Source organism: Vigna unguiculata, chromosome 3 (assembly GCF_004118075.2).
Source record: "Vigna unguiculata cultivar IT97K-499-35 chromosome 3, ASM411807v1, whole genome shotgun sequence".
Classification (NCBI taxonomy): domain Eukaryota; kingdom Viridiplantae; phylum Streptophyta; class Magnoliopsida; order Fabales; family Fabaceae; genus Vigna; species Vigna unguiculata.
Window position 1 is genome coordinate 48,807,206 of NC_040281.1, and position 15,246 is coordinate 48,822,451.

The 15,246-nt window shown below is 31.7% G+C and overlaps 1 protein-coding gene across 1 annotated transcript; it reads left to right on the forward strand.

Moving 5' to 3' along the window:
- The first annotated feature begins 12,964 nt into the window (after positions 1–12,964).
- On the forward strand, positions 12,965–14,045 carry LOC114179730 (ethylene-responsive transcription factor 5). The gene has a single exon (XM_028066154.1). It carries the CDS (start codon positions 13,073–13,075, stop codon positions 13,928–13,930), a length of 858 nt encoding a protein of 285 aa, XP_027921955.1. The 5' UTR covers positions 12,965–13,072; the 3' UTR covers positions 13,931–14,045.
- Positions 14,046–15,246: the final 1,201 nt, after the last annotated feature.

The following is a 15,246-nucleotide window of genomic DNA, read 5'->3' on the forward strand; positions in this document are numbered from 1 at the left end:
ATTTTATTGTAAATTATGTAATTTCATGTTTCGTGTGATATTTATTTCTCTTAATTAGCAGTAGTTTCGTTTTAATATTCGTATTTTAATTTAATGTATTTAATTTCTTTTTAATTAGGTCTCTGTTTTATTTAAAAATATAATATGAATTTTTATGTTACATTAATGTTAATACAGTTTAAAAAATAATAACGTGTTATTATTATTTTTCTCTTTTGAGGTTCTTTTTATTTTTTATTTTTTATTTTATTTTCTTCTTCTTCCATCTTTTATTACCTTTTACCATCACTTTTCTTCTCCATCACCCACCCAACCTAACGCATTAGTAAAAGCCTTCTCCTCGTTACCTTCTTGCGTATCCCTTCTATTCCACCATTCCTTTTGTGACTATAGACACACCAACAATTGCTGATTTGATCATTAATAGAGATGACAAATAAACTCATTTTTGTGTCTCCAAACTCAATCACTTTTTAACAGGAAATTGAGTATGGATATAAAAAATTCTCGAACTTTTTAATTGGATATGGGAATGGGTATGTGATGTACATATCTGTCCCATCCCAATCTCCATACCCGTCATAATACTCATTCCTGTCATATTTTCGTTTCTGTTTAAATTATTAAAATATTCATAGTTAATTATGTAACATTATATATATTGTTAGTAATTTTGGGTCATGCATATATATGATACATAATTAAATGTGTTAGGGCCATTATTTATAAAGCCAAATAATAAAGTGATCTGACTAAATTAAAGATTTGGCTAAAGGTATATGTCGTGAAAATAAATATTGTGTAGAGACCGGTTAGTAATTTCTAATTTGATGAGGGGCCAAATTAGAAATACTAAAACTTAAGTAATTCAGTTTATAAATGGTCGTGGTCCCCTTCTGAGAGCACACATAGTCGTAACGTACTCTTCCTGTTCCTTTCCCTCTATCCCCATCAAGAGAAAGAACCAAAATAAATGTGCTCTACAAGAGGAAGATCAAACCAAAGAGAAATAAAGGTGGTATACAGGAGGAAGAACAAACCAAAGAAAAATCAAGGTGCTCTACAGGAGTGCTCTAATATTATCGTTATAGCCAATTCAGGTACGCTTCCGTTTACTATTTACTACATGATTATCAGTATGAGGGCTATGAGATATTGTTTATGAATTTATGATTGATTATTAGAATCAATATTAGGATCATATTTTGCGTTTATGCTTACATGTGGTATCAGAGCCACCCATACTTGATTCATGTTTGTTTTTGGGTAATTTAATTAATTTCTATTCAGAACCCTAAATCCCTAATTCTGAAACCCTTAATCCCAATTTTGATTTTGGGAGAAAAACCCCAAATTGAGAATCGTAGGGTTTCTTAAAACCCTAATTGAAGTAAATTATTTTAATTAATTTTGAACTTTGGGTTCAAGACATTTGAATATAAGGATTTATATTTTAGAATATAAATAATTTTATTTATTTTATATATTTTTTGGTTGTTTAATATATAAAATAAATATATTTGGTTTTGGAATAAATATATAATCAAATTTTGGTTTTGTTTAATATTTTAAATGAATTAATTGAATTAAGAAGTCACCAAAGTGACCTCTCTTAAGTAGATAGTTCGTGAAAAAATGTTAAATGTTAGTGTTTATGTACGTTCATGCGAGTATTGATCGGCCCAAAGGAAGATTAATATTTGGCCGGATTGCATACACACTTGTGATGCTAAACATGTGATAATTATAAGGATTTGCTTTGTCGATGATAAATTAATCCAAAGATTGGTTTGTTGTTGGACGTGTTTTATTATCAATGTTTGATCATTACAACCAAATACTTCTAGCAGTTGATATTACTGTCCAAAGACTTGATATTAATGGTGCATTGGGTGTTTTGAGATAGGTTAAACCATTATTTGAATATTTTTTATAATGATTTATTTTATTATGTGAGCATAATTATATAATTCCTCTTGTTTTATATACAACTACAATTGCTTTTGTATATGCTAATATGAATTCTGTTTCGATCCTCAACGGACAAATTTTAAGGACTAGAAAAGGAACATGGAAATTGTTCTCAAATGCATAAGTTTAAAGCATAGTCTTGCTATGGTTTGTTCCGATGTCAATTTAGCGTCAGTACCTAGTAACACTTGGTGGTTAGACTCAGGTGCAACTACTAACATCAGTGTTTCTATGAAGGGTTGCCTAAACTACCGGAAGCCCATTGATTCTGAAAGATGGATATATGTTGGAGATGGAAAATCGGTGGAGATGGAGGCTATTGGGCATTTTAGATTATTATTATTATTATGTACTGGTTTTTATTTGGATTTGAAAGACACTTTTGTTGTGTCGTCATTTAGACGAAATTTAATTTCAGTTTCTTATTTGGACAAATCCGGTTATTCTTGTTCATTTGGAAACAGTAAATTCAGTTTGTCTTTTAATTCAAATATTGTTGGAACTGGTTCACGTTTGGCTTATGATAATCTATATTTGCTTGATACTGTGACCACCTATAATGAAACCCTCAATACAAAATCTCATGGTACTAAATGTAAAATTGACAACACTCAATCAGGAGCTTTATGGCACAAGCGCTTAGGTCACATCTCTAAAAGTAGAGTTGAACGTCTTGTGTCAAATGGAATCTTAGAGTCCATTGACTTCACAAACTTTGATGTTTGTGTTGAATGCATTAAGGGCAAACAAACCAAAGCGAAGAGATTAGTTGCATATAGAGCTTCAGACGTCTTAGAGTTGATTCATACGGATATTTGTGGGCCATTTCCTACACCTTCTTGGAATGGTCAACAATACTTTATATCATTCATAGACGATTACTCAAGATATGCATACTTATTTCTTATACATGAAAAGTCACAGTCTTTGGATGTGTTCAAATCTTTTAAAGTTGAAGTTGAAATCAACTCAACAAAAGAATTAAGTCTGTTAAATCTAACCGTGGTGGTGAGTACTATGGCAGATATGATGGATCAGGTGAACAGTGTCCATGACCTTTTGCCAGGTACCTAGAGGAGTGTGGAATTGTCCCACAGTACACCATGCCGGGATCACCCAGTATGAATGGTGTAGCTGAGAGACGAAACCGAACTCTTAGGGTGTGTTCCTTTGTGTAGATGGATATGGGGGAGAGTGTGAAGATGGATTTGTGTAGATTTAGGTGGATGAATATTTGTGTTTTTTTTAGTGGATTTAGAGGGTAAAGTGAGTGGATTTGGAGATAATTTTTATGAAAGTTAGTGAAAGATTTGATTGATGTGATAGATAAAATTATATGTTAAAATAGATATATTTATTAAGTTACCATAATACCCTTGTGTAAAAAAAGAGAATGATTTTGTAATTTGATGTTATAAAAATAATTATAATTAATTAATACGAATTAAAAAATATTAAAATTATATAAAATTTTAATAAAATTTTAATTATTATATATATCTATATATAATTAATAATAAATATTATTATTATGCATGTATTATATTAATAATTATATATATATATATATATATATTATTAATTATAATATGTATTGTTAATTATTTATAAATAAAAAATATTTGTGAATGGTATTTTATTTTAAATAAATAAAAAATTAGTATGGAACTCTACTATTATACAATTCGTATACTCGACCACCAAATTTATATTATTATATTATATAATTTATTATTTATATTGTTATATTATATTATTTATTATTTATATTATTATTATTTACAGTAAAATAAATTATTGTATATATATATATATATATATATAATATAATAAAGTATGTTAAGGTCTTTTAAGTCATTTTCTCAAACTTAACCGCAAATCTCTTCTCTTATACGAAGAAAGTATACAGTAAAAAATTTGCATTGTTTTCTGTGTTTTTTTAATTTTCTTCTTTTCGTAAACCGCGCTTTCTATGCTTACAGTAAATCATCTCAAATTCGTCTGTTAAAACGAACAGACCCTTAAGGATATGGTAATGAGTATGATTTGTCATTCCACCTTACCAGAGTCACTGTGGGGAGAGACACTAAAGACGGCAGCTTATATTCTAAACAGAGTACCAATTAAAGCAGCTACCAAAACACCTTATGAGCTTTGGATTGGGCGAAAGCCTAGTCTAAAGCTTTTCCATGTGTGGGGTTGTCCAGCTGAGGCAAGGCCTTATAAGTGAAATGAAAAGAATTTGGACTCCCGAACAGTAAGTAGTTACTTTATTGGTTATTCTGAGAGATCCAGGGGATATAAATTTTATGATCCCATATTAAAGACATTTTTTGAGACAGGGACTGCTACATTCTTTGAGGATATTGAGTTTGGGGGGAAGAATCAGATTAAGAAATTTGTTTTGGAGGAAGAATCGGTAATAATTCCAGAACCAATTCAAACAATTACTTTTGATGAAGTAAGTTTGGAACCTCCACAAAACATTGCTGATAAACCCCATGCTCAAGATGATTTGGTTGTTCGTAAAGAACAAACTCAAGATCCTTAACAACCTATGCTTCATGAGCCAGCACCTTTACTGAGATCCATGAGAGAAAGGAGAAGTGTCATTTCAGAGGATTATGTTGTATTTCTTCAAGAAAATGAAGATCGTAACAATAGTGTGATGGAAGATGACCCGATCACCGTCCGTGAAGTCATACAGGATCCTAATTCAGAAAAATGGATTGAAGCAATGAGGGAAGAGTATAAATCCATGCAAGACAATAAGGTTTGGGAACTTGTCCCATTACCAGAAGGTGTGAAACCCATTGGTTGTAAATGGTTATTTAAGACCAAACAGGATTCTAACGGTAATGTGGAGAGGTATAAGGCTCGTCTTGTAACTAACAGATTTACTCAAAAAGAAGGGATTGACTTTGAAGAGATTTTTTCTCCAGTTTCATCAAAAGACTCTTTTAGGACAATTATGGCTCTTGTTGCACATTATGATTTGGAGCTTCATCAAATGGATGTCAAAACGGCGTTTCTCAATGGTGACATTAACGAGACGATCTATATGGTGCAACCAGAAAATTTTGTGTCGGGAGACCCAAAGAATATGGTTTGCAAATTGACTAAATCCATTTATGGACTAAAACAAGCATCCCGTCAATGGTACCATAAATTTCATCAAGTAATTCTCTCATTTGGCTTCGAGATGAATCTTGTTGATGATTGTGTGTATCACAAGTTTAAGGGGAGCAAGTTTATTTTCCTGATCTTGTATGTTGATGACATTCTTCTTGCCACTAATGATATAGGCATATTGCACGAAACTAAGTAATTTCTGTCAAAAAATTTTGAAATGAAAGATCTTGGTGACGCCTCCTTTGTATTAGGAATTCAAATACACCGAGATCGATCTCGGGGTATTCTAGGATTATCACAAAGGAGCTATATCGATAAAGTTCTTAAAAGGTTTAACATGCATGAATGTAAATCCGGGGATACTCCAGTTGCTAAGGGAGACAAGTTCAGTCTCAATTAGTGCCCAAAGGAAAATTTGGAAATTGAGGAAATGCAGAAGATTCCTTATGCGTTAGCTGCAGGGAGTTTGATGTATGCCCAAGTATGTACGCGTCCAGACATAGCATACATAGTTGGGGTTCTAGGCAGATACTTAAGCAATCCAGGAATGAACCATTGGATAGCAGCAAAGAGGGTCATGAGATATTTAAAGAGAACAAGAGGTTATATGCTCACATACAGGAGGTCAGACCAGTTGGAGATCACTAGGTTTTCTGACTCAGATTTTGCAGGATGTCAAGATAGCTTAAAATCTACTTCAGGTTACATTTTTATGTTGGCAGGTGGTGCGATTTCTTGGCGCAGTGTCAAGCAAACCCTTACAGCTTCTTCCACCATGGCAGCAGAATTTGTAGCATGCTATGAGGCATCTAATCACGGGACATGACTGAGAAATTTTTTCACAGGGCTGAAAATTGTGGAAAGCATTGAAAGACCACTTAAGTTATATTGTGATAATAAATCAGCTGTATTATATTCCAACAACAATAGGAGCTCGACTAAGTCAAAGCACATCGACATTAAGTTCCTAGTTGTTAAAGAAAGAGTACAGAGTGGACAGATTTCCATAGAACATTTAGGGACAAACTCCATGATTACAGATCCTCTAACCAAAGGACTTCCACCCCAGGTCTTTCATGAGCATGTTGCTCACATGGGTGTTTTACAATTTGAGGAATCTGAGGCTTAGTGGGAGATAGTCATTTTCATATGTTTTATGTTCTATGTTTAATTTCTTGTATGCATACATTGAACTTTCAAACATATTTGGTTATTTATATATGTGGTTTTAATTTTACACTTTGTACATTAAGTTTTTATATCGATCTCATTAAGTTAAAGTTTGGACCAGTTGAAAATAGATGTGTATATACAGATCACCTTCACGTAATTTTTCATGCTACACATTTCATGATGAATCCATGTCATTTGGTTGTGTCAAGATTAGTGATCATTGTTGGTTTTAGTTGCAATTGATGCAATGAAAAACTAGTTTGGTTCTACATACTGATATAATCAATGGACGAGACTTTTGGAGTATGCTCGAGTAATATAATGGCAATTTTGAGCTCATCAAGTCTAACACATTTATAAGGTTGTAAGTACATATATATTTGTGACCAGTGGGAGATTGTTAGTAATTTTGGGTCATGCATATATATGATACATAATTAAATGTGTTAGGGCCATTATTTATAAAGCCAAATAATAAAGTGATCTGACTAAATTAAAGATTTGGCTAAAGGCATATGTCATGAAAATAAATATTATGTAGAGACCAGTTAGTAATTTCTAATTTGATGAGGGGCCAAATTAGAAATACTAAAACTTAAGTAATTCAGTTTATAAATGGTCGTGGTCCCCTTCTGAGAGCACACAGAGAGTCATAATGTACTTTTCCTGTTCATTTCTCCCTATCCCCATCAAGAGAGAGAACCAAAGGGAAATAAAGGTGCTCTACAGGAGAAAGATCAAACCAAAGGGAAATAAAGGTGCTATACAAGAGGAAGATCAAACCAAAGGAAAATCAAGGTGCTCTACAGGAGGATGATCACTGTGCATATAGGAGTGCTTTAATATTATCGTTATGGCCAATCCAGGTACGCTTCCGTTTACTATTTACAACATGATTATTGTTAGGACTTTGGCAAGTGTACCAAGTCGTGCAAGTAGTAACCGGTAAGACCGGGATATCGTTTCCCAAGAGACTCGTGTATACTAATTAATTGCGTAATTAGTGACTAATTTAAACTAACGAATAAATCCATATTTTGAGTTTTAATGTATGAAATTAGACTTTGCATAAATAATTAAAATTGAACTTTGGAAGTTAAAGGCACTTAGTGAATGGAAAAGATTAGAAATGATATGACTTGATATTGCCGGGGTTAGAATTCACCAACTATGCTCTCATGTAACTACAATTTAACATCCTATTTATTAATATGCTAATGCCAACCCACAATATTACTCAAACCCTAATTCCTTAATAGATTGAGCCTAAATTTCCTTATTAAAAGTCAATTCCTTGAACTCTTAATAAGCAAATTTGCTTTATGCACAAAGGTTTAAGACAACCAATGGGTCAAGCCCCATTCCTAGGTACAAGCTCCATTGAGTTCTCTTATTCCAAATCTAGGTTTCAAAAGATATTTTCACACCCCATGAACCAAAAATCATGCAAGAGATGGCTAAATCAATGCAAGCTTTAAGTGAAGAAATAAGAAGACTAGCAATTAATGAAAGAGTCATATATATAATCAAAACATTTGCATTTACACAAGAGTTTCGTGGCTACATCTAACCCCAACAAAAATGGGTTTAGCTCTCCATTGCCATGGAGAGCTCAAGCTTAAAAATGGAAGAGATGAAAGAGAAAGAGATACAAAGAGGAAGATGGAGCTGTTCCCACAAGCCCTAGCACTCCTCCAAGCTCTCCAAATGTGTTCTTCGTGCCTCCAAAATGCCAAAGATACGTTTCCCTCGCGAAAACAGAAGAAAAAGGGCAAACTTGACACATCAGCGAAAATCGTCGCCTGGCGGAAGCCTCTCACCGCCAGGCGCAAGCCACCAAACAGTGCTGAAACCTTGCGTGTACCGCCCGGCGATCTCCAGATGCCGCCAGGCGCAAGCCACCAAACAGTGCTGAAACCTTGCGTGTACCGCCCGGCGATCTCCAGATGCCGCCAGGCGGTGAGCTGCTGGAAAGGCCATTTTTCGCCTGGCTGGCGCCAGGCGCCTGGTACTGGAAGAAGGTGTCGCCTGGCGGTGTCTTTGTGGCGCCAGGCGATTACTGTTTCTTCCCCATTTAGTGTCTTTTTGCCTTCTTCTTGCTACTCATGATCACCCACTTGTTAGGATTTTTGGAACAAAGCTTCCCTTCTACAAAAAGGACACAAAAATGGAGATTAGTGGTATATTTAGATCAATGTAACCCAAAGTGTATTTATTTACAAAAGTAAGGTAAAATTAAGGATTAAGTAGGTTAAAAGCCTTGGAAGAGATGATTTTGCTAATGGAATATAGCTTGGATAATGGTAAAAATTAACATTATCAATTATCAGTATGGGTATGAGATATTGTTTATGAATTTATGATTGATTATTAGAATCAATATTAGGATCATATTCTGCATTTATGCTTACATATATATATATATATATATATATATATATATATATATATATATATATATATATATATATATATATATATATAATACACACTTTCTATATTTTTTATCTAATTGTTTGGTTTGTTATATAATTCATTCATATTTCCAATATATTTTTCATTTTATCATAATCTTTATGCAATTACGTTCAAATTATGTATCTCAATTAAATATTTTTTATATATCACATTTGAATATTTCTATTATTTTTCAATATTTTTATTTATTGTATATTTTACTTTCATATTAGAATTTGTAACACTCTAAATTTAAATAAATATTTCATTTACTAGGTAATATAAAAAATGTATCCTCTTTACTCTATTAATATTAATATTTGTTTCATTTTAGGAACTTTTTATTTCACTAAAACAATTTTCGTTATTTATCAACCATTGATTATGTTGATTTTTGAAAAGTTTTCTTAAATCTCTAATGTATTTTTCATCTTATCATACCCTTAATTATATATTTGATTTCCTTTTTGCAATTTCATTCAATAATCTTTTAAATTGTTTATAATACACACTTTTGATAATTTTTTAATATTTTTATTTGTTGCTTATTTTCATAATGTAGAATACCATTTTGATATATTTTATATAGTTATTTTTTTATTTTCTAACTCATTATCATACTGTAATTTTGTAAATATAATTGTATAAATAAATTTTATTTACCATAATATAAAAATTTAATGTAATTGCCTTAAATTTTTTTATCACCATCCAACATATATTGAAGTTCAAATATACAAGATATATGTTAAGATTTTATTATTATTAGTTTAATCTTTGTTCTTTGAGTGATTTTGATCAAGTAATGTATTATAACTTTTATAAATGTATTAAAGAGATATTCATTAGAATTTAAATAATTGAAATAAACATACATTCAAAATATATCTTAATTTGAATATTTGTTTTCTTTTTATATATTTTTTTAATTTTTTGTCAACTAGGTTTCATTAATGTTTACAAATTTAATAAATGTTTGGGTTCTCATGAAATTTTATTTGGTATTCTAATTTGAAATGTATACAAGTATAATTTCTTACTAAATATTTGACAATGAAGAAACAATCATCTTCTTAGTATTGAATATTTGATAATATTATGTTTACTTTATCGTAATTTTATTACTTTATAAAAATTAATTAATATTGAAATATTAAGAAAATGGGTAAAGGTATGAGTACAAGAATATACCCTTTATCCGGTGGGGATGGGGATGAAAAAAAAGTTTGATACCTATTGAGTTTGGGATGAGGATGGGGATGTGGATGAATTTTTTTTTTTATAGAGATGTATATGAGATAGCGAAACTTGTCCTCGTCTCGTCTTGTTATCATCCCTGATGAGATGCATCATGACCCCACTTCGTCGCTAATCAAATATTTTGAACAACTATTTTGATGTGGTAAAAGGGGTTGTACATCAGGATGGAAGATCTTGGCACAATTGGTGGTGTACTTTCTTTTCATCTTAAGTGAAAGGGGTGTGTGTGAAGGTAAAGGAACCTAGAAAGGGAGAAGCGAGAAAAAAGAAAGGTGGTAGGAGAGTCGGGACACCGAAAGCATTAACCAATTTGATTAAGATTAAAATTGTGATTAAGATATGATTAAATAGATTGATTTACTAAACATTAATTTCAGATAATTAGTCACATAAACCAAACTTATTTCAGGTAAAAAACCCATTAATAATAATATAAATAGCATAATTTATGAGGTAATTGTTTACATTCATTGATTACCATATTTGTTACTTGCTAACTAGTTGACTTGCGTCAGAATGTCTTTTGCAAGCACAACCTCTATTCGGCTAAGAGAGGACGAGTACTCTTAAAGAAGTTGAGTACTCACTCCAAGAAAATGTCTCATTAACAACTAATCTTATTGATTGAAAGACAAAAAGTTGTTAGTTGCTATAGTAACCAATTTAAAAAATAAAAAATTATTAGTTACTAAAATAATCGCTATTATGAATACAAAATTATAATTGGTCACTAATTAATAATAGGGATGGCAATGCGATCCGGCCCAGCCCGCTTACTTCCCTTTGTAGAGAAAACAAGGGCTGAACTACGTGGACCATCCCGTATTCCTTTTGGCCCTCTGGACCACATTTTTTAAACATCATAATTTTAAAAGTTAATTTGTTGCATTTAAATAATTTTAAGGATGCAAAATTGCAGATACATTGATAAAATTAATTTGCAGATGAAATATTTCATAAAGAACATCCAAAGAAAGTAATATTCTACAAGCTCAACAAAGGTATATTCTACAACAAAACAAGTCCTGGACACAAACATTAAGGATGCAAAGCAACCACATCTCAATGACAAAAAACAAAAACACAATGCAATAGTCCAAAAACAGTCCAATAATTAATAGTCCAAAAGGGTTCAAAGACTGGTTCACACGTGAATTCACAAGTTAAAGTTTAAAAGTGTTAGGTTATGCGAGCCAGCCTGTCCCGTCCCGCATCTGGCCTGCGTGGGCTGCAGGCTATACAAATTAGACTTTTGTGGGCTAACAGGTTCAATACCTAGGCCTGTCCCACGTTTTTTCGGTGGTCGTTAGGCCAAACATATATTGTCATCCCTAATTAATTAGAGACTAATTTAGAAATTAATTCTCTTTGTAGCAAAAGTCTTGACAGCTAATGTTTAGTGACCAATTTCCTTTTATAGCTAAAATCTAGATAATTAAATTTAAAAACCAATTTAGAAACTAATTATAATTTTCTATTCATAATATTGACTATTCTAATAATAATTTTTTATTTATTTTGTAAATTGATATTTAAATGTGTTATTATAATGACCAACAACCTTTAATCACTAAAATTGATTAATAATGAGATATTTTGTTGTAATAACTCTTAAAATCGGAAACTTAACACATTTGAAATACTGATTGTAGTCGTCGTATGATATACTTGGCAACGTAAGAACAAAATTATTTTCAGACTATGTTTACTTACATATATTGAAAATGATGACATTAAGTTTTCTTAAATAAAATTAAAACTTACTTGAGGATTCTACTGTTTAAACCTATTATTTCCTAAATAATAATGAAAAACTTGACTGTATTTCATAGTGACGTATGCAAATAATGATATACTAATTCAATATTTTATTCTGATCCATTGAATAAGATAAATTATTTAAGACTATTTGTCCAAACTAAAACAGCGAACAATCACCATCTTAAGGGCGGAGATAACATAAAACTGAAAATTATAATAAACTCTATTCTGGAATTTAAAAAAAAAAAAATCTTATTTGCTGATTTTTTAATCTTTTATCTGTACGATAAAAGATATCACAACGTCTCACTAAGGTTAACATAATAGAATGTTTAAAAATAATGATTTTACCTGTCTCTTAATTATTTTTCTTAAATTTTTGTGGATTTATCAGGAATGTTAACAGTTTGTTTTGGATCTACACTAAGTAAATAAAAAATTTGAACCAGTTACTTATCTGCCATTGGGTACTGTTTTTGTTATTTAATTTACAAAACTAAATCCAACCAAACTGGTCGAAGCTGATATATATATTAAGATTATTTAAACAAAGTCACATATACAACTAATACTTTGTTTGCATGTTGCAGCCACAGTTTTAAATCAACCAAGTGACCAAATCCACATGTCACATTCCACTTTCTCATTTTCTTGAACTCTTCAAATAAATTGTGTTTGTTCCAATTTTCTTAAAAAACCTTTTAACCGAATGAAACCAATGTTTTATTGAATTAATACTTGTTGTCTTTATGAAGTTGTTGAATATTTTACAATAAAAAAATTGTTAAACAAAAGATTTATCATGAATTTTTTATAAGATTTTTTTAAATTCATAATTTTAACTTTTTAAATATTAATACATAAATTACATAATGTTATATTCGAAAATTGAGAAATAGTGTGGTGTAATAAAAAGAGAGGTGAAAATAGAAGGAAAGAGTAGGTTAGGTTTGCAGAGTAAAGACGGGAGAAAAGACAAAGAAGAGGTAATTATAAAAAGAAGATGCAGTTGATGTGGACATGATACGGAACAAGGTTAGTAGGGTGTTCCGTGGCGCAGAGAATTAAAATATCCATGTTTTCACGATAAAGAATAATTGATGATGCAAGTTGAAGGATGCTTCCTGCTTCCATCGTAGCACCAGAGTTGAAAGTCGCCTACAACTTAAAAATTTCACCTTTCTCCCCACTATATATACCCCATTCAACTCAACTAAGACACACAGCACAATCCGATCCAAACCAAACTAAACCTCATTCATCCCTTGCAATTCTTCAAACACCTTACCTGCAAAGACAAAAGCGCTTCAACTCAAGCATGGCCAACGCAGCTGAAGTTTCAGCTTTGAATCGCATCAAGTTGCATCTTTTAGGTGAACTCTCTCCACTCGCCACTCCCCAAAATAAACAACCTTCTTCCCAATTTAATGAAACCAATAACAGCCCTTCTCAATCTTCTTCCTCTGATTCTTGCCTCTCCTTCGATCACTACCTCACTGAGCTCCTTGAACCTGAAATTCAATTACCCCTTTTCGAATTCGACTCCAAACCCCAAATAATCGACCTCGACACCCCGAAACCCCTCACATCGGTTCACAAGAAACCCCAATCAAATCGTAAACCTTCGCTGCAAATCTCTCTCCCCAAGAAGACCGAGTGGATCCAATTTGGGAACCCGGATCCCAACCCGGCTGTGGTCTTGCCGGAGAACCAGCCGGAGAAGAAGCACTACAGAGGAGTCCGGCAGCGGCCTTGGGGGAAGTTCGCCGCCGAGATCCGCGACCCGAACAAGCGCGGGTCGAGAGTGTGGCTTGGAACCTTCGACACCGCCATCGAGGCTGCCAAGGCCTACGACCGCGCTGCCTTCAGGCTCCGCGGCTCAAAGGCCATCCTCAACTTCCCGCTCGAAGTAAGCGCGGTGGAGGAGACCACCGACGCCGAGGGCGAGAGGAAGCGGCGGCGCCAGGAGGAGGAGGAGGTAGAGGAAGTGAAGCCGGTGGTGAAGAAGGAGAAAACGACGGAACAGGAGGTGAACTGTTTTAGGGAGATGCCGTTAACGCCGTCTATGTGGACCGGGTTCTGGGATAGTGATGTGAAGGAGATTTTCAACGTTCCGCCGTTGTCGCCGTTATCTCCTCTTCCGGCTTTTGGATTATCACAACTCATGGTTGTGTGAAATTAGTGATTTAGGAGTGCTTTTTGGTTCTTTTTGCAGCGTCCTGTTTGGGGATGAGTACAGTGTACATTTCACAAATTTGTTAATTCAACAATCTTCAATCGTTCTAATCACTCTTTTTATCTGTTTAGCTCAATGCTATTATTAAGTCACTATTTTGTTTCATCTTTTATCTTAATTTTAAATTTAATTAATCACTAATGTAGTCTTCAACGTATAATAACAAGATAATTGGTTTACAGAGAAAAAAGAAGTTAATTTAGTGTTTTTTAAAGGTTAAATTGAGGCATTAACATACTTTCATATGAAAAGGAAAAACAAAATATGAATAGAATAACAATTATTATTTTTTATCTACTCTACTTGTTGTCCTTTCGCTATTAGTTTTTTTCATTAGACTTTTGATCTACTCACTTAAGAAATGATTTACACTTCTAAAATCAAATTGCATGAAATTGTATAAATGTGTATCTATTTAATTGGCACTCAAATACTTTAGGTACCAATTTAATCTTTATTTTAAGATAGTAGACGACACTAATACATAAGAAAATTGTAAACTCATTTAAAATGATAAATTGATTGAACCACTTTAAATATTTAACATTTTATTTATTTATTTATTTATTCATTGTGTGTCGCAGTCTGCTTGTGTTCTCTCGTGTTAAAGATAAACAAAGGCTTATTACTTTATGTAGTTTTCTTTTCAACACAAAATTTTATTCTTCTATTTTCTTCAATTTGAAAGCAATTTTGAATAATTAGTCGTTATCATTACTATTATAAAAAAATACGATTTAATAAATACATAGTTTATTTTATGTTTATATATTTTTAGAACATAACTATAGAGATTACAAAAAGTTAGTATTAACTTAGCAACTAGTTTTTATTCTTGATGAAACATGAAATTGATTATTATCATTTGTAATTCTTTAGTAACAGAAACTATTTAGTTTAGTTTTTATGTAATTATAATTTTTATTGAGACAATTTAAAACAACTCATCATTTTATTTTAATATTGATTTTATAAATTTATTATTTGATGAAATACATTTCGTTTGAAATTATTTCGGAAATTATTAAAGAAATAACTACTATTTGTCAATTTCAGAAATATTTTACGTAAACAACTTATTATGATATATATATATATATATATATATATATATATATATATATATATATATATATATATATATGAGATTTTTTTAAATCTTAATTTTCAGTAGTTTTTATTTATATATTATGATTACGAGTTTTTCTATTTATATTCTGTTTATCTTAATTACTTTTTACTAATATAAAACTAAT